The sequence below is a fragment of the Chanodichthys erythropterus genome, chromosome 15 (genome assembly GCF_024489055.1).
Source record: "Chanodichthys erythropterus isolate Z2021 chromosome 15, ASM2448905v1, whole genome shotgun sequence".
NCBI lineage: Eukaryota > Metazoa > Chordata > Actinopteri > Cypriniformes > Xenocyprididae > Chanodichthys > Chanodichthys erythropterus.
In genome coordinates this window covers 3,637,221-3,662,679 of record NC_090235.1, presented here as the reverse complement: position 1 = coordinate 3,662,679, position 25,459 = coordinate 3,637,221, and the positions used below count along the sequence as shown (strand labels likewise).

General features: G+C 34.2%; 1 protein-coding gene across 1 annotated transcript; it reads right to left on the bottom strand.

Moving 5' to 3' along the window:
• Positions 1-63: 63 nt before the first annotated feature.
• si:dkey-240h12.4 (death-associated protein kinase 2) lies at positions 64-25,161 on the bottom strand. Its single transcript, XM_067411371.1, has 12 exons — positions 25,054-25,161; positions 20,031-20,199; positions 18,711-18,932; positions 18,112-18,250; positions 17,471-17,600; positions 11,423-11,471; positions 10,440-10,466; positions 6,068-6,220; positions 5,296-5,341; positions 5,091-5,180; positions 4,259-4,345; positions 64-3,263 (listed from the first exon to the last, which is right to left on the bottom strand). The coding sequence occupies exons 2-12, from the start codon at positions 20,090-20,092 to the stop codon at positions 3,183-3,185; spliced, it is 1,086 nt and encodes a 361-aa protein (XP_067267472.1). The 5' UTR covers positions 20,093-20,199; positions 25,054-25,161; the 3' UTR covers positions 64-3,182.
• Between the last annotated feature and the right edge of the window lie 298 nt (positions 25,162-25,459).

Sequence of the window (25,459 nt, the reverse complement as noted above, 5' to 3'; positions counted from 1 at the left end):
AAATTTGATCAGACATTAAATTAAAGGACAAACTGCTTTTAATTTACACATAGCAGTATCAAAACAAACCAGGACATACATTAAAATTGTATAGGAAAAAACGCATGCACCAAATTACTCACTGACATTTTTTTATAGCTAAGACAATAGTATCAAATTATATAAAAAACTAAACACACACCAAATCATTATACATTTGCAAATACACAAGCAAACGAAACACACAAATACTGCATAAGAAAATTTGATACATAGAGAAAACAAAAATCACACTCGCTAATCTGACATGCTCCATTTAAAAACATAAATAAACATAACAAAAAAAAAACAAAAAAACTAAATGTTACTGATACAAACAGTGGTCTGTTGAAATATTTGATACATTAAACTGTGATGTTACATAATATTACAGGAATTACAACACCCAGGCAAAAGTTAGATAACAGAAGACACGGTAACATTCATTGCAAGTCAGGTATAGTTTACAAAATAAATCATGACAGCAATATATAATATTAATTTGTGCGATATTCACATGACAAGTTCTATAGGCAAGAGTGTAAGAGGGTAAAGTGTTGTAGCTAATGTCTGGATAATGGAAGACTTCTCAAACTGAACATTGATTTTATCTACAAGGAAGACCTTTGAAATAGACTAATGTGTGCATATGTGTGTGTGTGTGTGTGTGTATATATATATATATATATATATATATATATATATATATATATATATATATATACACATACAAATTAAAAATATTAGTTAAGCACTATCAACAATTAACTTATATATAGTTTATAGTTAGTTATATCTATATAAATATAGTTTCTTGAGAATGACAGTAAAGGCAACAATTAGTGTCTAGAATAAGCGTTTCATAAAGCTCAACACCGCATGACGCAATTCAAGTACATTTAAAGTGGCTCTTCACATGAAATCTCTGTTGATCACACTCAGTGAGTAAAGTCAATAAGTTGTAAAGTTGTTAACTGCTTTACATGTCAAACACATTTTATAACAGCTGTATATATCTGTTCATGTCATAAATTAATACCATCATTGCTCAGAGATGACCGTACTGAAGATGCCTACTAGGTATTACACTCGTCAGCCAGCACTCATGCAATATTTCAGCCATGTGAAGAAAAAAGGCAGCTGGTTGAATCTCAACAATATGGTATCAATATAGGGAATACGGTTTGGTCTCTGGAAGTCTAATTCAGGACAGGAGAACATGTATTGGTTTAGAATAGTTTTTCAGAAGATATGTAGGTTAAGGCACTCAGCCCAAAAGTCCTCTCTTAAAATTTGGTTTGTTTGTTTGTCTTTAAGTACAGTAAACTATGATCTCGTTTACACCTGGTTTTAAGATCCATCTTGGTTGGTCTGTACTAAATGATGTGCAAAAGGTTTCATGATCGGTTCACTCACTCAAGCCATATTCAGAGGTAGTCAGAAACACACGTGACCATGTTGCATTTGTAGTGTAAACGTTAAAAGGATCGTCTACTCGCCTGTCTACCATCATTGTGCTTAAACAAGGGTTTAAAATTCAAAATTAATTTTGCCCCACTAAAATGAGTAATAATTGTTATAAAAATAAATCTGGTTAGCTTAAAGTCCATGTAATCGGCATCATTTTTTTGTGCTTTTTTCTTTTTTTTTTAAACATGCTGTGCTTTATTAACATGCAGTAACACAATGACATAGTAAGTGATGTACATGAAATCATAAACCTTCTTTTAGAACTGCAAGTTGCTGAATGAATGTTAATACCAGGTATAAACGGGACTGTGTGTGTGTGTGTGTGTGTGTGTGTGTGTGTGTGTGTGTGTGTGTATGTATGTATGTATGTATGTATGTATGTATGTATATATATATATATATATATAAACACACATACACACACTACTGTTCAAAATTTGGGATCAGCAAGATTTTTTTTTTTTTTTTTGTCTCTTATGCTCACCAAGACTGTAAAAACACAAAATACAATTCTTAAATATTATTACAATTTAAAATAATACTTTTCCATTTTGATGTTTTGTCTAATAAATATAATTTATTCCTATGATGGCAAAGCTGAATATTCAGCATCATTATTCCAGTCTTCAGTGTCACATGATCCTTTAGAAATGATTCTAAAATGCTGATTTGCTGCTCAAGAAACATTTCTTATTATTATCAATGTTGAAAACAGTTGAGCTTCTTAAAGGGATAGTTCACTCAAAAATGAAAATTCTGTCATCATTTACTCACCCTCAAGTTGTTCCAAACCTGTATACATTTCTTTGTTCTGTTGAAAACAAACAAAGATATTTTGAAGAAAGTTTGTAACCCGGCTGCTTTGGGCCACCATTGACTTTCTATAGTTTTGTGTTTTTTTTCCTTCTATGGAAGTCAATGGTGGCCCAAATCAGCCTGGTTACAAACTTTCTTCAGAATGTGAATACTGGTTTGGAACAACTTGAAGGTGAGTAAATGATGACAGAACTTTCATTTTTGGATGAACTATTCCTTTAATATTTTTGTGGAAACTGTGAGACATTTTTACAGGATTATTTGATGAACAGAAAATTCCAAATAACAGCATTTATATTTTTGTAACAATATAAAACTCTTTACTGTCACTTAAATTTAATCCATCCTTGATGAATAAAAGCAATAATTAAAAAAAAAAAAAGATCCCAAATCTTTTGAACTGTAGTATATATAGCTTAACTACATAAATGGTCCCTATAGTAACTTTGCAATCCCACTGAAATAAATCTGAAGTTAAAAAAAAATTGTTAAAGGTAAACGTAATGTTGTAGGAACCTCCTTCAAGACACCTGACCCTCCTGTCAACAGCACTTCAGGTAAATGAATCACACTCAGTCTGTCAGAGGTAGAACTCTATGAACATGCTTGCATATTAGTATAGAAAACCACAATGATCTCATGGCCCCGTCCATCTTTCAGATTATGTCATCCATTGTAACTGGATGTGTAGCTGGTGGTTGGGCAATCACATGCACTGAGGTTCAAGGCCTTTGAATGAGAGAAGAGATCCTGTGGATTGCGGCCTCTGTCTCCCCCTCTTGGCATCTTGGCACTATGAAGTACTGCAGATTGAATGAGCGCTGCCGCCTCGATACAGGGAGATGCTTGTGGATTTAGACTCCCTCTACCAGTGAGATTTATGAACTGCTACTAAGACGTCTGCGTAAGAGGGACGCAGGTTTTGTGCCTGTGTCCTCCTGATCGCTCTCACAGTCTCTCTGATTGGAAAACACCAGGAAAATTAAGCATTGTATTATTTATAAGAATTAAACACATCTTCCTCTTATTTCTCTCTCTTTAAATAATATTATTATTGTGTTATATTTCATTTTCATGTGCAGTACTAGGTGAAAGTCTTAGGCACGTTAGTATTTTCACAAAAATAAGCCAGCTATTTATATCTTTTGCTGTATTGTGTCACTAGGAAATATCAGGTTACATTTCCAAACATTCCTTTTGCCATTAATTGTAATAATCCACAAAGTGGGATTTTTGTATGCACAAGGAGTCTGACAACAGAACAAAATGAGACACACTAAATCCAGAAGAACTATGGCAACATCTCTAAGATGCTTGAAGAACATACAAAAAGGGTTAGTTCACCCAAAAATGAAAAGTATTTCATTTATTACTTACCCTCATGCCGTTCCACACCCGTAAGACCTTCGTTAATCTTCGGAACACAAATTAAGATATTTTAGTTGAAATCCGATGGCAGCAGATTCGATACACTGATTAATTTATGTTCCGATGCTTCCTGAAGCATTGTTTTGAAATCGGCCATCACTAAATAAGTCGTTATTTAGTTTTTTTTGGCACTCCAAAAATATTCTTGTCGCTTTATAATATTAATATTGAGCCACTGTACTCACATGAACCGATTTAAATATGTTTTTAGTACCTTTATGGATCTTGAGAGAGGAAGTGTCATTGCTTCCTATGGAGGCCTCACGGAGTCATCGGATTTCAACTAAAATATCTTAATTTGTGTTCCGAAGATGAACGAAGGTCTTACAGGTGTGGAATGGCATGAGGGTAAGTAATAAATGACAGAATTTTCATTTTTGGGTGAACTAACCCTTTAACTATTCTTAAAAAATGTCACAAAAAAGGTACAAAGATGGGTTTTATTTTATTTACCCGCTTAATTATTTAACTAAAATTAAAAAGTATGTTTGGTGGAAATATGAACCTGTTTGCATGAGATTCTTACCAGTTCTTGTTGCTCCGGACCACGGGCCTTACACAGTAACTGCAGTCGACAAAACCGATTACAAGCCGAAACCATGTTAAAGGACATCTATAGTGTCAGATGAAAAAATCAACAACATTCGCATAGTTAATAAATATTACAGTGTATTTCCACAAAATATTTGTCACAATCAAAGAAAAAGAGCAACAAATATGCATTATGACAGAGTAACAAAATGACTCAAGAGTTTTCTACTGAACAGCAGGTGTCTCTCTTTACTCATTGGTCTGTTAGGTCAGAGAAGTCATTTGAGTCAGCTAAGTTAGTGTTAGCAACCAGACATTTAAAGCAACCGTTTTCACAGGCATTTTTACGGTGCTTTTTTAGAGCTTAAGAGCCCCTCGTCATGACAACAACTGTTGTTACATGAATTCCTTTACAAATTATTTTATATATGTTTAATAAAAAAACAAAAAAAAACAAAAACAAAAACAAAAAACACCATGGTAGTGACATGCTACCATTGGCATCAAAGCAAATAAAAAGAGTGTGCATCATCAAGAAAGACTCACATTATGTAAAAACATGGCTGCTAATTAAATGTAAAATCACTGAATTTGGAAATTAAAGGCTGATATGAAGAATGATACTAGATGTTCATCAGTACAGGAGGGACAGAGATTCACTGAGGGAGACAGAAAGACATGAAAGACAAAGCATGCAGTGAGACACACGAGTAGCAAAGAAAGTTGGTCTGCGGGTGACAACAGTCTACAAACTCCAGCCAATAGCGTGTTTCTCTGACCATGTAGACAAAACCCACAGCAATGCTGTTTAACAAACAAACACCAACCTTCCATTTCCTCCTTGCATTGAACTTCTTAAAGTTTTTCATGTTGATGGAGGAGCGGTTCCTGTTGGCTATCTGAGTTCTATTGAGAGGCTAAAAGAGAAACGGATTTGGAAAACAGTTAATGAAATAATCCTTCTGAGAAAATGACAAATAGTTATGCCAGAAAATAGAGAAAAGAGAAGAGAGGAAAGTTTATGCATCTCACCTTAATCCAGGGATGAATGAGACACTCTTCTGCTGTCATTCTTTCACTAAATACAAATGCACAGAAGTCAAATAACAATATTTAACCCTTAAAAAGTATTAATTCGACAAAAGATTTAGATAGTTAAAGGGATAGTTCACCCAAAAATGAATTTTTTTTCACTAATTTACTCACCCAAGTTGTTCCAAACCTGTACAAATTTCTTTTGTGTTCTGCTGAACACAAAAGAAGATATTTGGAAAAATGTTTGTAACCAAGCAGATCTCGTCCCCCATTGACTACCATAGTATTTTTTTTCCTACTATGGTAGTCAATAGGGGCCAAGGTCTGCTTGGTTACAAACATTTTTCAAAATATCTTCCTTTGTGTTCAGCAGAACAAAGAAATGTATACATTACTGTAATTTAACTGTAAACAAAGAAATGTATACAGGTTTGGAACAACTTGAGGGTGAGTAAATTTTAACATAATTTACATTTTTGGGTGAACTATCCCTTTAAAGATTAAAATCGCAGCTTGAAATCTCAACCAGATAGATAGATAGATAGATTAGATAGATAGATAGATAGATAGATAGATAGATAGATAGATAGATAGATAGATAGATAGATAGATAGATAGATAGATAGATAGATAGATAGATAGATAGATAGATAGATAGATAGATAGATAGATAGATAGATAGATAGATAGATAGATAGATAGATAGATAGATAGATAGATAGATAGATAATCCCAATGATTCAAATATAATGACTGTAATTCTTGTTACCTCTGGTCTTTAACTAGTAATTTCTGGATGAAGTCTTTGGCCATGTTGCTGGTTTGGCTGAAGTGGTGAGGTTCAAACTCATAGTTCATTGCCACAATGTTCCTCAGCGTCTCTTCATCTGTCTCCCCTTGGAATGGTGACAGGCCACTCAAACTGATGGCATAAATATACATGAATAACAAATGTTTTAACTTGGGAGCAAATGTTTGCCTAGAGAACTGAGAGAGGGGGTAAATACTGCAGATATACACTAAGTCCTTCATAAAAAATGTATTATGACAAATATAGACCATTTCAATGGCTATTCGTCAGTTTAAGGCATATTTGATATATTTGTTTAGTCGCATATGCCACTTTCCACTGGCACATGCCAATGACAACTGGATGTCAATGCCAATGCCAATGGCTTCTGTGCATTAGATGCCATGTTAATAAAGCTACTGGATCAGCAGGAGGCACTCAATGCACAGTGGAATTGCGATAATTGATTTAAACCCGCTATTAAAGGATTAGTTCAATTCTGAATTAAAATTTCCTGATAATTTACTCAACCCCATGTCATCCAAGATGTTCATGCATTGCGCCACGCAATATGTTGAAAGGTCAGTGGGCGGAAGTAGGGCGAAAACCTTAATCTAATTTTATCCTCTAAATTCAAAATCGTCCGATATTGACTTTTGGCTTAATCTTTGCACATCCGCTTTGTAGACACTGGATCGGTACTTCCGCCTACGTCACGCATGACCTCCTTTGTAACGTGATTACATCATGCATGCAGATCACAGAGCTAGTGCAAGATGAGCATTTGTGGTTAAAAAGTATATAAATTATTATTTTTTTTTTTAGAAAATGACATATTGTTTTGCTAGATAAGATGCTTATTCCTAGTCTGGCATTGTGTAGAGCCCTTTGAAGCAACACTGAAACTGCAATCTGGACCTTCAACCCGGTGAACCTCACTGAAATCTACTAGTGAAGTTAATAAACGTAATTTCGGGAGGAGTACGCCCATCTAATCTTCCAATTAATACCGAGGTATTAAACCAGCATCTTACCTCTTCCCGTTGTTAGTTCTTTTGGCATCCCTCCTCCTCCCCTTCTCCTCCTTTTGTACTTATTTTTGCCTGTTATAGGGGGTTAATCGGAGCTCGAGTAGGATATTCTTTCCGAGCCCCTCTATAGCAGACAGCAAGCCAAATCTGTTTACCACTTAAGCTAAGATTATATGGGCACACAAACTCGTGAATATGGAGAAAAATCCTGGTATGTTTTCCTCAAAAACCTTAATTTCTTTTCCACTGAAGAAAGAAAGACATGAACATCTTGGATGACGGGGGTGAGTAAATTATCAGGAAATTTTCATTCAGAAGTGAACTAATCCTTTAAGAACATCAAAATTAAAATTAGGTCTATGTTGCTCTATGGTTGGATGCTCCCCAGGCCCGGAACTAACCTTCTGAAAATTTAAAGGATACGGTAATTCCACATCATTGTTTATTTTCAATTGTTTTTCTAAACCCCTTGAGTGTTCCATTATCACTTGACTTAAAATTATGCACATATCAGATCTAAGATTTAAAAATGGCACCACTGGAATACTTCAAGACTAGTCATACAATGCGTTTGTTGTTTACGTGTTTGAAATGGTCTATAGTTTCCATCAAAATACAATAGTTTCTACAGGCATTATTCCTGACATATCTCTCCACGATAATCTGCGAGAGGGGAAAATTACGCACACCATCTTTAAGATCAACTGCTTTATTCCCGCTTAAAGGATTAGTTCACTCCAGAATGAATTTCCTGATAATTTACCTACCCCCATGTCACCCAAGATGTTTATGTCTTTCTTTCTTCAGTTGAAAAAAATTAAAGGTGCTATGTAAGTTTTTGACTGTTCTAAAGCATAAAAATACCATGTTTGCAGATATTTATTAAACATGCTGAGTTCACATACTTGTTTCTCTGAAAACCATTGCTACAGCCAGTTATTTTAATTTGAAATTTGCGTTTGTGTTGGAATTTCTGTTTTTGTTTGGTCTGTGCAAGACAGCATGTTGGCGGAAAACTAATGCAGCGAATTGTCAATAAATCAACTAATTATCTTACAGTAAGTCTCATCGCCTTCCAATGTCAATTGAGCTTGCTCCTGTTGCGTGTCTTCAAACTGGCGACCCGCGAGAGAGTCGAGTGTGAGGAGGAGGGGGCGGAGCAAACAATATTTTGAATTTGGACTGCAGTACCCATTTCAACCACTAGCTGTCATTCTTACATAGAGCACCTTTAAGGTTTTTGAGGAAAGCATTTCAGTATTTTCTATAGTGGACTTCAATGGCTACAAGCGATTTGAAGGTCCAAATTGCAGTTTAAATGCAGCAATCCCTAACTTTTTGTGTTCAAAATGAACAAAAGTAATATATAATGAACGAGTAGATCATGAATCCATTTTCCAAACCGGAATTTTGTCTTATCCTGAATCACTATGGTATGCCTATAATAAGTGTTTATATTCGGACTATTTACAGTGGTCTGGTCGGCACCACTGCGAAGTAGGCCAGTACCTGCATGACTCGTCATAGACATAAACAGAAAGAGGTTGCTCCGGCTACAATGTTTTTCCGCAAGACACATGCAGTTCAATTTATTAACCGCTAGAGAGCGAATGTACACGCTGATGATGAAATGCGCCAATTAGGAATTCAGCAAATTTAGGAAATAAGCCATATTAAAATGAAAAGGTCAATAGCTGAATACTTTAAAAAGCAAAGTTTGGAAGTCAAGGATGTTGGTGGAAAGGACGAGCCAACTAGTCACGATTGACTGGTAGATCTTTATCACTGTTCCAGTAGCCCCCGAAAATAACAGAAATATGAGTACAAAAATACATTACATTTCTCCAGTGTCTGTACTGTATTTTTTGTATTTATTTTTCTGTTATTTTCAGGAGCTACTGGGACAGTGGTAAAGGTAAATAGTGAGGGGTTATATGAATATATCTCTGAAGGGAACTTGCTGTCTTCAGAAAAGTTTCGATGGCAGTGGCATTTTATTTTTGTCTTACCTCCAATTAAAGTAGCTATTTAGTCACGCAGTGCTGCTTTGTTTACAGCAGTAACCAAGTAAACGCTGTATCACTGCTCTTCCATAAGCGCCACCTGCTGTCAGAGAGTGAATTTGCATCACATTCATCCTGTCTGCTGTTTTTGTTTCATGCTTTTTTTGTGTAGCATATAATTTCACAAATATAAAGTCAGACCGTTCTGTTTTTGACCAATAGTTTTTTGATTTGATAGTTAAAAGATTAAAACATTTTGCCAACATGAGGTCTCATGTCACTGTCAGTCTTTTTACATCAGTGCAAAACTAGGGTATGCAGATTAAGACAACTATTCATCAGCATGCATTGATTAATCCCATGTTGTGGCAAAAAAAAAAAAAAAAAAAGGTGTGACTAAATCACGTCCTGGTGTGTCCAACTGAGAAAGTTGTCAACTTGTCAACAAGTCAACTTGAAATGCGAAGCTGTACTAAGTGGATATTTGAGTTGACTAAACTTAAATTTTAAGGCAGAATGAACACTTATTTTTTAAGTTGATACAACAATTTTTTTTTACAGTATTTACGAAGTGAACGTCAAATTGCCTTTACAAAAAGGGTAAAACAACAATGTCAGAAGATTTTGAAGTTCGGGGAGAAAATGAGTTTTTTGCACTACCACAGTACTTCCGCCTACGTCACGCGTGACCTTTCCAACATGATTACGTAATGCGTGGTGCATCACAGAGCAGTGCAAGACGAGCATTTCTGGTTAAAACGTACATATTTTTTTAAGAAAATTATTGTTTCTCTAGATAAGACTCCTCATTATTCCTCATCTGGGATCGTGTAGAGCCCTTTGAAGCTCCAATGAAAATGCAATTTGGACCTTCAACCCATTGGTCCCTGGTGAAGTCCACTATATGTAGAAAAATCCTGGAATGTTTTTCTCAAAAACCTTAATTTCTTTTTGATTTAAAAAAAGAAAGACATGAACATCTTGGATGACATGGGGGCAAGTAAAATTTCAGGAATTCTGAATTCTGGAGTGCACTAATCCTTTAAAGCCGAAGGCTATTACTAAGCATTCAGTTGGTTATCTACTCCATATCTGGTGTGCTTCATTTCTGACATAACTGATCTCATCCCATGGGACCTGACCTATAAACTCAAGAAAGCACATTGCTTGTCAAAGGGAGGCTTTATTTCAGAGGTAATTTATGTCCCAGTTCTGAAAATCTGAATATCTGGAACAGACTTTTTGCAGAATGATTCATAAAGGATTTGGCTGTCGGGAGTGTTGTCATATGATGATGAACAATAAAAGACTACTTACAGAATGTAGGTGATGACACCAATACTCCTGAAAAACATCACAAGAGCATGATTAATCATCATTATGAATCTTAAAGCCTGTGTATAGAAGTCTGATCTATTCGACATGCAAACCAAAAATAAATATTAGTAACATAATAAAACTATTTTAATTTTATTTATTCATTTTTATTATATGTTAATTATCTGTAGTTATTTGTTGTAAACTTCTGTTCTTCTGAATGTCCCTTCTGACTGTCTGTTATATTTAGTTTGTCAATTGATTGTATTAATTTTGTGAAGCGACCTTAGGTTCTTGAAAGGCGGTATAAAAAATAAACATATTACTATTATTATTAACTATTTTACATATATATTTTTTTAAACATATTAAAATAAAAATGTTTATATACAACTATACACAACTATTAACTATTATATCCAAAATAAACATATTTTTAAGCCATTTCATATATATCATTTAATTAATAAAATAAATATATATTTATTAAAATAAATAAAATATAATTCACAGAGTTTACATTTTGATGTAGAAATTCACTATTTATCTAATATTTTCTTTTATATGTCAAGTGACTTTTTTTTTCAAGTGTTTTCTGGAAACTGAACCCATGACCCCAGCTTTGTTTGTGCCATGCTCTACCAGTTGAGCTTCAGGAATGATTAAGATGTAAACCGAACACATATTATGCTAACCAGACATGAGTTGTTGTCTTTGGCACAGCAGATGATAGCTACTGCGTTCTGTCAAAAGCCAAAATAGTTTGCCTCCTGACAATGTTTCACACATGACATCCATATTCAGTCGCATGTACAAATATATATGCACGCTGAGACAGGTGCACACACTTAAACAAGCACATGGGGATATCTGCAGAAGGCGAATCAAGTTTGAGCATGCCTAAAAACTCCCTTATGCACACTAACCTTATATTTGCATGAACGTTTGAGTGTTTGTTACTAATTTAAGCAGGTAAGACTTACCACATATCTGATGCTGTACTGAGAGGCTCGTAGTTGATGATCTCAGGGCCTGAGAAAAAAGGAAAGATTTAAGTCAGGAGAAAAATAATGTAAAGTTAAAATAAAACTTTCCAACTCTCGTAAAGCCCTCAGCATTTTTTCAGTTGCAACAGCGCACTTATCTCATTTTATGACATTAATCATAAGTTTGAGAGAGCTTTCGCCAGACAGAAGCAAGCATTTTTGAGAAGTCAAACTCAAAAAAACTTCATACCATTAAGTGCATTCTTTGAGATCAACAGCACATGTTCATGTCCTCACATGAACCACAGTAGATTGTGCTCTGTTCCCTACTGAGTTTCATATGAACAAAGCTTCACTTTACATTGACAGAAAATCTGCAGGGTTGTTTTTTGTTGGTTTGAAGTAGCAGACTAACAAACAGACTGCCTTAGTTAGCATTTTCAGAGATGAAGGTGTAATCTCTAATTGTTTTGTGACTGAAAATGACTTAATAGTTCAACCCAAAAAGGACACGCAAAAAGACAAAAGGTTTGGAATGACATGAGGGTGAGTAAATGATGAGTAAATGAATGATTTTAATTTTTGGGTGGATAAACCTATTAGTCTATCAAATTAAAGTGTTTTTTTTTTTTTTTTTTTTAAATGACAAAGTGGTGGTGTTAACTTAATCACTGAGGATAGGTCAGCCATAAGTAGGGCAGACTCAGGAACTGGTGAGTTATTGAGATCACAATTCAGCCAATCACTATATGTGCTTAGAAAACACTTAACCTCTAGTTGTTCACAAAGGATGTCCTCATGATAAGTAAAGTGCTAGTCACTTTGAACAAAAGGGAACAGCTTAAAGGAACACTCCACTTTTTTTGAAAATAGGCTCATTTTCCAGCTCCCCTAGAGTTAAACAGTTGAGTTTTAGCCGATCTCCGGTTCTGGCGGTACCACTTTTAGCATAGCTTAGCATAGTTCATTGAATATGATTAGACCGTTAGCATCGCGCTTAAAAATGACCAAAGAATTTTGATATTTTTCCTATTTAAAACTTGACTGTTCTGTAGTTAAATCGTGTACTAAGACTGACAGAAAATGAAAAGTTGCGATTTTCTAGGCTGATATGGCTAGGAACTATACTCTCATTCAGGCGTAATAATCAAGGAACTTTGCTGCCGTATCATGGCTGCAGCAGTGCAATGATATTACGCAGCGTCTCTCACAAACGTCTCCATGGTTGCAAGGCACGTTCCCTGTGCAAGCAGGGGCTCACGGGCGCTGCATAATATCATTGCACTGCTGCAGCCATGGAACGGCAGCAAAGTTCCTTGATTATTACGCCTGAATGAGAGTATAGTTCCTAGCCATATCAGCCTAGAAAATCGCAACTTTTTATTTTCCGTCGGTCTTAGTACACGATTTATTTGTCAAGTTTTAAATAGGAAAAATATCAAAACTCTTTGGTCATTTTTAAGCGCTATGCTAACGGTCTAATCAGATTCAATGAACTATGCTAAGCTATGCTAAAAGTGGTACCGCCAGAACCGGAGATTGGCTGAATGGATTTGAAAATGGTAAAACTCAACTGTTTAACTCTAGGGGAGCTGGAAAATGAGCCTATTTTCAAAAAAAGTGGAGTGTTCCTTTAATATCAAGTAGCATTCTACTTTTGCTTAGGCTCATGTGGAGAAAAAATTATACTTGCTTTGCCCAATACCAATATTCACAGTCTTCTACTTACATTTACATTCATAATTCATTTATTAAATATATCTACTAAATTATAAATAATGTATTATTTAATATTCATATTAGGCATATTTAAAAAAAAAAAATCTATTTATATAAAGTGTATTTCTATCTGACAACATCTTGTAAAAATATTATTATTATTTAATAATATATTAATTATATGTATTTATTGAATAAATTATATATAATGTATTATTTATTATTCATATTAATTATGCATTTATATAAAGTGTATTTTTTATTGCAACAGCTAGAATATAAAATGTTATATTTAATAATATATTAATTACATTTATTTATTGAATAAATTATTTATAATTTATTATTTATTATTCATATTAATTATGCATATTAAAACATCTATTTATATAAAGTGTTTTTCTATCTGACAACAGCTAGTAAAAATATGATTATTTAATAATATATTAAATACATTTATTTATTGAATAAATTTAATATTCATATGAATTATGCATATTAAAAATCTATTTATATAAAGTGTTTTTCTATCTGACAACAGCTAGTAAAAATATAATTATTTAATAATATATTAATCACATTTATTTATTGAATACATTATTTATAATTCAAGATATTTATAATATTTACATTCATAATTAATTTATTAAATATATCTACTAAATTATAAATAATGTATTATTTCATATTCATATTATGCATATTTTTAAAAAAACATCTATTTATATAAAGTGTATTTCTACCTGACAACAGCTTGTAAAATTATTATTTAATAATATATTAATTACATTTATTTATTGAATAAATTATATATAATGTATTATTTATTATTCATATTAATTATGCATATTAAAACATCTATTTATATAAAGTGTATTTCTATCTGACAGCAGCTAGTAAAAATATTATATTTAATAATATATTAAATACATTTATTTATTGAATAAATTTAATATTCATATTAATTATGCATATTAAAAATCTATTTATATAAAGTGTTTTTCTATCTGACAACAGCTAGTAATAATATATTAATCACATTTATTTATTGAATACATTATTTATAATTCAATTTTACTGTTAAAATCTAACGATTTGGCTATTTATTATTGTGCCAGAAATTAAAATCTGTTCTGCATGTCAGTATTAAAAATAACCCCTATTTGTATTGGTTGTAAAAATAATATTGGTCTCTAGTCTCCTGAAGAACACAGTTAGAGAGTACACAGAAAAAATATATGTTCATGTCAAGGACGATATTTAAAAGAGCACAGGTAAGAGTAGCAGGCCAAACAAAGAATGTTATGTCAGTATGTTTTCTTCAGACACATTGTGTTTAACAGAACTGATGAGCTGTTAGATCACTCAAGGACATTTCTGCAGTACATCAGCAGTGAGATCACATTTGTGATCTCACAATAGTTATTTCTGTTCCTGACCACTCATTTTTTAGCTGAACTGACGCAGTGCTGCCATCTGAAGTTAGATCGTCTCCATGGAGATGGCAAGAACTAAAATTTGTGCATATTGCTAAAGGCAGGAACATCACACATACAGAGACAGAGGCAAGTGTTGAGTCAAACACGCACTTGAGCAGATGCAAACCAAAAAAAATACTGTACGCAGTTATATAAATGCAGATGCTATTAGCTTGAACAGTTACAAAAACACACACTCAGCTGTTGACACATTTATTGTTAGCTGCTTAAATAATAACAAAACTGGTTTAACAGCACAGACATCTGAAGGTAACTCTTATCACCCCCTCGATGACAGAGGTTTTTTTACCGCCATATATGAACATTAAGTATACAATGCTGTTCAAATATTTCAGGTCAGTAAGATTTTATATTTTTAAAGAACATAATAAATTCAATTACAGCAAAGATGCATTAAATTGACAAAAAAGACTAAAATAAATTCTGCTCTTTTTAACTTTTTATTAAAGGTAGTGTTGGCATTTTTTTTTTTCCAGAACCACTTTTTGTTATACTGGTTGAACGTCTATTCACATCGTGATAGCAATAAATATTTAAAGTGGCCTAAATATAATATAATATAATATAATAGTGCTGTCAACGTTACTACGTAAACACATGCGATTAATTTGTTCCAGTTTAACGTATTAAAAATATTTAATATTGCAATTAACGTAGCATCTGTTTTCTGTCATCCTTTGGCTAGTGTTAAACTATATGATCACTCTCTTATTCATGCAAATGCTTTGAAACCATTCAAGCACACCAAAAGACTGTTTGGTAACTTTATTCAATTTCAGTATATTTATCTGTTAGACAGGTAGAAAGGGCACAGGTAAATATGATATTTATGAGTTTATGTGAAGAAAAAAAAGAATAGCTTTCAATTATACTGTAATGTTGAATGGCTATAATTCATATTAAAATTGGGGGGGGGAAACAATTTCATCCATCAGTAGCAGTATTAATATCAGTGATACTGGCCTTCATTCATAAAAAGATGTCATTAAACAAGTATTTAAAATATACTGTCTTTATGTTTCTACATTAGTTTGGAGATTAACTGTGAAATTATTACATTATAAAATATATTAAAAAACGTAAGTGTTTTTAATTTGCAATTAATCACTATTGATCACAGAAAACAATATGTGATTATTCTAGTTAATTTTTTTAATCGATTGACAGCAAAAATATATATATACATATAAATATATATATATATATATATATATATATATATATATATATATATATATATATATATATATATATATATATATATATATATATATATTTTTTTTTTTTTTTTTTTTTTTTTCATTCATTCATTCTATGGAAGTCTCAAGACCATAAAAAGTTTGTCCAATCCTATGATAGGATGTCCTACCTGCCTTGTCAACTTATCTTGAACAAACAACACCAAAACATGAGGTAATCTGAGACTGTTGTGTTCAACCCTCTACCAACACCATTTCTCATGGCACTTTGAAGACTCTGCTCTGACTGTGCGCGTTCATGTTTTTTGGAGGAGGCGTGGCTTTGGAGATGCTCTGAATGAAGGGTGGGATATTATGCTTTCAAAGCTAGCTTGCTATTGCTAGCCTCTTCAAAACTGCCTACCCTACCTTTGTGCCCTAGAACCCTTTGGGAATTAAGATGTAATATAAGTGTAAGGTGTTCCCTGAATGTGTCTGTGAAGTTTCAGCTCAAAATACCCCATAGATTTTTTATTATTAAATTTTTTAACTGCCTATTTTGGGGCATAATTAGAAATGCGCCGATTTTGTGCGTCGCCTTTAAATGCTTGCGCTCCCCGCCCCAAGCTTGCAACTCTATAATACATTGCATAATCAAAGTTCACACAGCTAATATAACCCTCAAAATGGATCATTACAAAGTGTTCGTCATGCAGCATATCAGATCATGTAATAGTATTTATTTGGATGTTTACATTTGATTCTGAATGAGTTTGAGACTGTGCTCAAACTAACGGGCTAAAGCTAACATTAGACACTGTTGGAGAGATTTATAAAGAATGAAGTTGTGCTTCTGAATTATACAGACTGCAAGTGTTTAATAATGAAAGTAACGACATGGTTCTTGTCTCCGTGAATACAGTAAGAAACAATGGTATCTTTTACCACATTTAACAGTACATTTAGAAAGATAATTTACAAATATCACTAAAAATATCATGATATCATGGATCATGTCAGTTATTATCGCTCCATCTGCCATTTTTCGCTATTGTCCTTGCTTGCTTACCTGCATAATGTCTGATGATTCGGCTGTGCAGCTCCAGACATTAATACTGCCCTTGTGTAATGCCTTGAACATGGGCTGGCATATGCAAATATTGGGGTCGTACATATTAATGATTCCGACTGTTGCATCACAGTCGGTGTTATGTTGAGATTCGCCTGTTCTTCAGAGGTCTTTTGCAAAAATCTAATTTACATAAGGAGGCCTCTCTGTATGTCATTTCCATGTACAGAACTCTAATTATTTAACTACGCCGAGGTAAATTCAATTTTCAATTCTAGGGCACCTTTAACAGCAGCATTTATTTAACATATTATAAAATTGTAATGATATTTCACAATATTACTATTTATACTGTATTTTGGATCAAATAAATATAGCCTTGGTGAGCATAAGAGACTTCTTTCAAAAACATTAAAGTCTTACCGACCCCAAACTTTTGAATTTTTAAATTGTAGTGCATATCTCATGCTTGTGGTATTGGACAAGCTTTCAGGTCTGCATTTGCATATTTACGTAGTTTTATGGCCTTTACATACACACATTTACTTGAAGTCAAAAGCAAACAGACTGAGCCACTCACCTATATACTGAGGGGTTCCACCTAAACTCTTATACTCTTCTCCTTGAATGAAGCGATGAGCCATGCCAAAATCAATGATCTTGATGTCTGGCTTGGGTGCGTGCTTGTCCGACAACATGATGTTCTCCGGCTGAAGAACAAAAAGGAAGATAAAAATATGTCTTTAGTCTCACTCACACAACGTTTATTGATTTTTATTGTAAAATATATGTGTAATTTAATTTAACTTGTGTTGTAATTCATCTAACCCTAACGTAGTTTTTCTATGCAGGTTTTAGTTCAGTTAAATTCTGATGTGAGTTCTTTGAGAATCTCAGTAAAGTTTGATATAGACACAGATATAAATAAATATTACAGATATTTTCACAATGTACACATAATCAAAATATAAATACGGTTGTGCTTGAAGTGTCAATATTTCATCAGGAAGTGTCTAAATTTGGTCAGAGGTGACAGTTTTGGAGAGAAAGGTACACAGTCTACTTCCTCATTGCCATGTTGAAATCTTTATAGGAAGTGACATGCTTGCTGAGTTAAAATTAACTTTTGAAGGCCATTTGAAACTGTTCATGTGGTTGAACGGTTCACTTTTCGGACTTATTTAGTTAAGAGTTTTCCATAGACCTGGGCTTCCTTCCTACCTTCAGGTCAAAATGGCCAACGTTCTTTTGGTGCATGTAGCGGACACCTTCCAGGATCTGCTTCATAAACTCAATGGCCTCCGTCTCGGTGAGGTTTTCTTTCTCAGCAATGAAATCAAAGAGTTCTCCACCCTTTATGCTATATATATAAAAAAAAAAGAAAAAAGAAAAAAAAAGATAAGGCCAACAAGAACCACAGGTCATCATCATTGGTGTAATGCAAAAAAATATTTTATTGTATTATTTAAAAATGTAAGGTTTAATTGTAATTTAATTTAATTTATGCTATTAATAATTTTATTTATTTTAATAAAAATATCCACCTTTGGTGGAGGGTAAATTGATTTAATTGTCCTGAAAAGAATTTCACAATATAAAAAGAGGTAAAAAAAACAAAAAAACAAAAAAAAAAACAGACATTTCCTTAATGCAAAATATATATTTCATTTCTTACTTTTGATTTTACTCTAAAATACGATGGACATTTTTTAAAATAATATTTATCATATTATCACTTTCTATTGTTTTCTATATAAAAAAGCCTCCTCCATCTTTTCTCTTTTTTATTTTGTGTACCTCAGACATACACATATACTCACAGCTCAACGATGAGGACCACCTCTGCCCTGCTCTCGAAAACATCTTTGAGAGCCATGATGTTTTGATGTTGAAGGCCCTGTAGGATCTCCACCTCCTTCTCCACACTCTTTCTCTCCAGGCCCAGCCTGCTTCCTACACCTCGCTTCAGCTTCAGAAACTTCCCCGCCCACTGAGCGCCAGTAGCCCGCTCCCGCACTTCACGCACCTGCCCGAAGTGACCACTGGGACGGCGAGAGAGAGAATGAACAGAGATGAGTGATAAGAACAAGGCCAAAGGGCTTCAACCCTGCACCTGGAGGCCCACTGCCCTGCAAACTCTATATCAAACCTGCTTCAGCTTGTGATTTTCATGCAATCCAGAAGGACTTGATTAGCTGGTTCAGGTGTGTTTGTTTAGGGTTGTAGATAAACTTAAACTAAACTATTACATAGTTTATTAGTCAAAAGAGATAATCATAACAGTACAATGTATGCCTAGTGCACCAGCTGTATATTATAATATAGTAAAATTATTAATATAGATGGCACTGTAAATTATTTTAATTATATTTATTTTAGATTCTTTACTTTTTCTCAGCCTAATAATAATTTATTTACATATTAATGTAATAATTAACCAATTAAAACCACTTTAAAAAATAAATAAATGAACCTTACATTATTTTTTTGTAGATTTATAATTATTAAATGGATATATTGGAAACTATACTATTTGAAGACCAATGTATATGATCGTAATACTTTTATATAATATTATTTGTAGGCTATATTATGATAAATACTACCATTCTAAAGTTTGGATCTATACGATTTTTTTTAATGTTAATCTTATGCTCACCAAGGCTGCATTTAATTGAGTAAACAGAGTAATTTTGTGAAATATTATTAAAATTTAAATATTTTATAATGGAATTTATTCCTGTGATGGCAAATCTGAATTTTCCGCAGCCATTACTCCAGTCTTCAGTGTCACATGACCCTTCAGAAATCATTCTAATATGCTGATTTGCTGCTCAACAAATATTTATTGTTATCAATCATAAGTTGAGCTGCTTTTTTAGGATTCTTTGATAAGTAGAACATTAAAACAAAACAGCATTTTAAAATGCAACTGTTTTGTAGCGATGTAAAAGTGTTTACTATTACTTTTGATCAATTTAATGTCTCAGTGCTGATTAAAAGTGTTAACTAAATATTAGTAATAATAATTTAATGACTTTAAACTTTTGAACGCCAGTATATACCATGATACTGTCATATTTTCTTTAAGGAAAAATAATATAGCAGAGGAAAAAATGAATTGTTTTACATCTCTTTACCTTCCCAAAACATTTCCAATTTCATAAAGGTCTTCAACATTATCCAGCTTGAAGACAGCCATGCTGCTTTCTCTGTCTCTCTCTTCGTTGTCCTCTGTCTGTGAATGTCCAAAGGAAAGCTATGGGCTACTGTATATTGCTCATACTGAGTTTAGCTTTTGATCCATATCTGAAACACAGAGGATGGTAGTTAGTGGTTTATATCTGTTCCATAAAAAATCTCCAAACCTGCTGAATATATTTCCTTCAGCATTTAACTAAACTTGCACAATCATTTGGCAAGTATCTGATGACTTTAAAGGCTGCTCTGACAGCACAGCAGAACTAGCTGGGAACAGAAAGGGAGAGATATCTGGAAATTATTTACGAGTCCCTAAATGGTAAACATCTGGAATCCAAACCCCTTTGATATGTCAGCACTACATACATGAGAAAGAATGTCGCACTAAATGCTCTAGGCAAGTCGGTCACAAGTAAACAAACCAGTCCTTTAAACTTTGGCCAAGTGTAGGTCACAATGTGCAATACAGAGTATAAACATACTGTGAGAGACTTCCTAAAAGACCTCAGTCATGGATATCTTAACACATTCTTAAATAATGAGACCCTTTCCCACATTCAGTTGTTGTGTAATTAGTTTCAATGGCTAACACAGTTAGTTACTAGGGGAGGAAGAAATGAGAAAACGAATGAGGAGGACTTGAGAGGAGAAAGATTATTTATGGAGTGACAAGATACACAAAGTATTATTTTGGCATTTCTATCATACTGCCTGTCGATCCATATAATCTATCATTTATCCATTTGAGATGAGAAAATGTGAGTAATAAATCTAAATGGAGTGATACTGGAGACTTATGATTTCACATTTCATGAACACAGCCGATGTGGTTGTGTTTATTTGCATAAGCTAAATAATGTAAATGTGATGTGAATGCATTGAGTGCAACTGCAAATGGCAGTTCATCTGATTTGAATACAAGCTGGAGAAATCTATCATGTCACTAATTCAAACATGAAAATATGGGATGCACAGAACTGAAAATTAACCATCGAAACCGAAACTTCAGAATGCACTTGACAGAAAACTGAAAATAAATATTAAATTAATAATCATTTAATCGAACATACTAAATAATCAACACTAAAATAGCTAAAACTGAGTTGTACAAACATTTAAATTGCACATAAGGCAGTTTTTATATCAACATTTTAATAACAGCATTGTTTCTACTCCAGTTTTTTGGTGAAATATAATCATTTAAACAACAATAAACTGTAATAACTTGTTTTCATGACAGATTTATTAAAACATACATTAAAAAATGAAGACATAAAAGATTAAGTAAAAGTACAATGAATATGTTATGCTAATGAGTTTATGGACTCTGAATATAGCTTTCTTGATGTAAATGTAATGTTAGGCTAAGTGACACTATATAGCCTACAAGCTATTTTATTGACGTCTTTCTCCGGGTGAAACAGCTGAGATGAGTCTTTGCTTCATATTAAAAGTAACAAAGTATCTACAAAGCTTTTTGCGACTATTGGATGGCAGGCATGCTACAAATATTTTGTAAAGTTCTCATTCGTATCAACAGAAAATAGCACAGACTAAAAGATTTTAAATTTAAGAATCCATACCATTACCGATTCAAATCGAGAAAATAATACTGTCAACCCAGCCCTATAGTTAGCTGTCTCGATTAACTACTGTAGCTTATCCACGTTGTGCGCACAAAATAGATACTGAAGAAACGCTAATTAAATGGCTTTTTCGGTTGATACCCGAAATTTTGGTACATCCCCAACTAAAATACTCTGAGAGGAGCATCGCTATTATTATTCCTCGTATTTTATTTAACAAACCCCAAATCTAAAATACTAAACTTTACTCTTAACAGACACCCAGAACTGTTGCTGTGATTTTTCCAAGCTACATCTTTTGTTGATCATGGAACAACATTCCTGTCCAAAAATGTAGTCCTAACCCCATCACTGCCCCTAAGCCTAACCTTACCCATAACTTTTTCCTAAAATCAAAGGGAAATGATAGGTGAACAAGAAGCCCCTAACCCTTTTTGTATGCCTAAACTTGACAAAAACTGTCAAATCTGATTGGTTGATTGCTCCAGGATCAACATCATATAGCAATGCCTTGACAAACCAACAACTCCCTAGCACCCTTACATTCACATATGGTGCTTTTCCACTGCATGGTACGGTTCGGTACGTCTCACTTTTTGGCACTTTTCCACTGCATTGGACAGCTCGGTATGGAATGGTATGGCTCGCTTAAATAGTACCACCTCGGTGGAGGTGGAGTGTGCCGTACCGATACCAAATGTGACGTTTAAACACTGCAGATCACTGATTGGTCAGAGAGAATCATCACTACCAGTGTCATTGGATTTGAAACACGAGACACCAAAGCCGCTAGATTAAAAATAGTCAGTAACAGCCACCGCAGTATCATTTGTTTGTGCGACTTTTAAAAACTACTTTTTTTAAATGACTTGCTTTAAACGACTGTCGTGGGCAACTTGAAAAAAAAATAGCTGTATCGTGGTTAGTAGATGATGTGCAATCTCGTTAGTTGCCAAGGAGTGGATCCACGGCAGTAAAGGTGGCACAACTATATCTCTAATCCCACCCACTTTGAAGCGGTACTAAACCGCTGGGTACTAATCTGCAGTGGAAAAGTAAACTGCCGAACCAAAAAGCGCCAATAGCAATGCCCTGGCAACAAACAGGAACACCCTAGCAATCCCTAGTAACCCCCCAAATTACCCTAATAAACATACAGCAATGCCCTTGAATTGAAACAACTCAGAACACCCTAGCAACCACCTAGCAATGCCCTGAAACAACCAAGAATACCCTAGCAATGCACTAGTAACCACCCAGAATACTCTACCAACCATATAGCAATGCACTTGCAACAGCCCAGAACAGCCTAGCAACCACCTAGCAATGCCCTCACAACCTCCTTGAAATGCCCTAGCAACAAACTTAAAACACCCTGGAAACCATATAGCAGTGCCATCTTGGCAACAACCAAGAACACCCAATGCTCTAGCAACCATCCAGAACACCCTAACACAGTTCACTGCTTAGAAGTAGAAAAAAAGAACAAAAAAAGAAAGGGAGTGTCTTTTGAAAAAAGTTATTTTACATAACATTAAAGACATTAAAACATTAGATTCTAGAGAAAACACTCTACATACCCTTGCAATCACAACGCACATGATCTTGTGTTCCTGAATATAGCATTGTTCTGTGATTATATGGCCAACAGCACTTTCTGTGTGCCAAACTGAAGTTTACAAAGCACACTGGGCATTCCAAGCATGTCTAGAGCGCATGTTAATTGCATTGTTTAAAGTGCATGTCAATTCTGTTTAGAGGGAATGGAACAGAAATGGAAAGGCTGCATCAAACAGTTCTTTTCCAAAATAACACCCCACCCATCTCACTTCAGCTTCCTACAGTAACATACCAGCCACAGAGCAGAACAATAGTGTTCATTGCAAAACAAAAAAACTCCCCTTTTACTTCATTGGAGCAACAGTCACTCAGCTGTGTCAAATTACACACTCAAAACTAGGCTGAGCAATTAGTTCCAGCTTTAGCTAGAAGGCAATGTTTGCATCATTACTGCATTTCGCAACATTTTAGCTTTAAAACTATGTACGGATACAGCTTATCTTCCCTCACCTTACGTTAGCTACTTTCTTTTGCAAACTCATCTGAGTGTAATGTGTGACTGACAGCCTGCGGGTTTGTGTGTGAATCCTGAAATTTGAGCATGAGCATGCTTTCATTCTATTCTATGCAAGATCAAAGAAAGAACTTGAAGAGCAATTCAAAGACTTGGAAACTGCCTGCTGAATCTAGGATCAGATCTCCAGCCATAAAACAAACAAAATAACGATCTCATTCTTGATTAGGATCAAAATCCCAGAGCTTGAGGTTCTTCCCTACAATAACGAATACAGGAGGAAAACAACAACAGAAAATTATGAAATAAATAAATATATAATGGAAAAAGAGAAATGTTATATTCTGGGAATGAAACGAAATTAAACTATCACACAAGCTTCCAGGAACCCCCCAACCCCTCTGGCAAACAACTATTCTGACTTGAATAAAACCAGATAATTTAGATTTTAGGTTACCTGACAACATGTTTTACAGTTTGAGGACAAAATTACACATGTAACCAAGAACCACCCACTTTAATGGAGTGTTTAGCTAAATCAATGTGCTGTAAACCAAATATGGTCAAGACAAACTCTTATTTCTGTTCCCCCCTCCCCTAAATCCAGAAGGAAGATCAGGTATAACTGATTACCCTCAGGGTCTGGGAGGGTTTCTAGCCAGCCCCTGCTAGTTAGATCCAGGTGATAACCACCAAGATATTACAACTAGTTGTTTAACAAGCTGAGTTACTTTTGCTATTCATTTTGAACAACACAGTAAAGTCAGTGAAAGTCAGCTTCAAGTTTTGAAACTCGCATATGGGTTTTTTCATAGAACTGGTCTTGACAAATTTTGAAAGTGAATGTGAATGAGGGGGGAAAAAGAATGTTCAAAGTGTTAGTTTGCTTTGGTTTGACGATAACAGAAAATTCCACACGGAATGAAAAGATATCACACAATAATTTTACAAATATTACGTTATAAACATTAGTAAGAACGTCTCCTGTCAACTCTGTGCTGAACACGACCAAAACCTGCGTGTGGAAACTTGTTCGTGTCTCATTCTAGTGCGTCGTGTTCAATATTCCACTGCGATGTTTCTGAGACCCTCACCTACGCCCCTGAAAGTCTGTCACGATAACGATGCAAAGATTAAATTAATGTCAATTTCTTTATTAGTAAAACTTCTATCATACAATGCGACATACGTACATTTTTTTTTTAATTTATAGCCTATCTCCTTAATTGCTTCCATTTAGGACAGCCTATTCCATATCAAATCCCTTGTAACCAGACGAAATGGTCGATTTATGTGACATACCTGGCACAGATCCGTCAAAAAGAAGTGTCGTGTCTATTTCACGGACGGTATTTCCTCTGGAGCTCCACTCGCTGCAGAAGCGCTCGTACTGAAATAAGGAAACGCTCGTGTTGACCATGTTAGTGCAGTGCCCGAATGTGGCAAGCCATTTTAACACTATCGTTCTACACTAAGTTACCATCTGTATTTATGTTACTGATTTATTATATAACTGACTTAATTGAATTTCTAGTAAACAATACAATATTGTGGGGAGGGGGGTTCTATATTATTGATTAGCCCCATGCGTAAGTTTTCTTTTAAAGGGATAGTTCACCCAAAAATGAAAATTTGATGTTTATCTGCTTACCCCCAGCGCATCCAAGATGTAGGTGACTTTGTTTCTTCAGTAGAACACAAATGATGA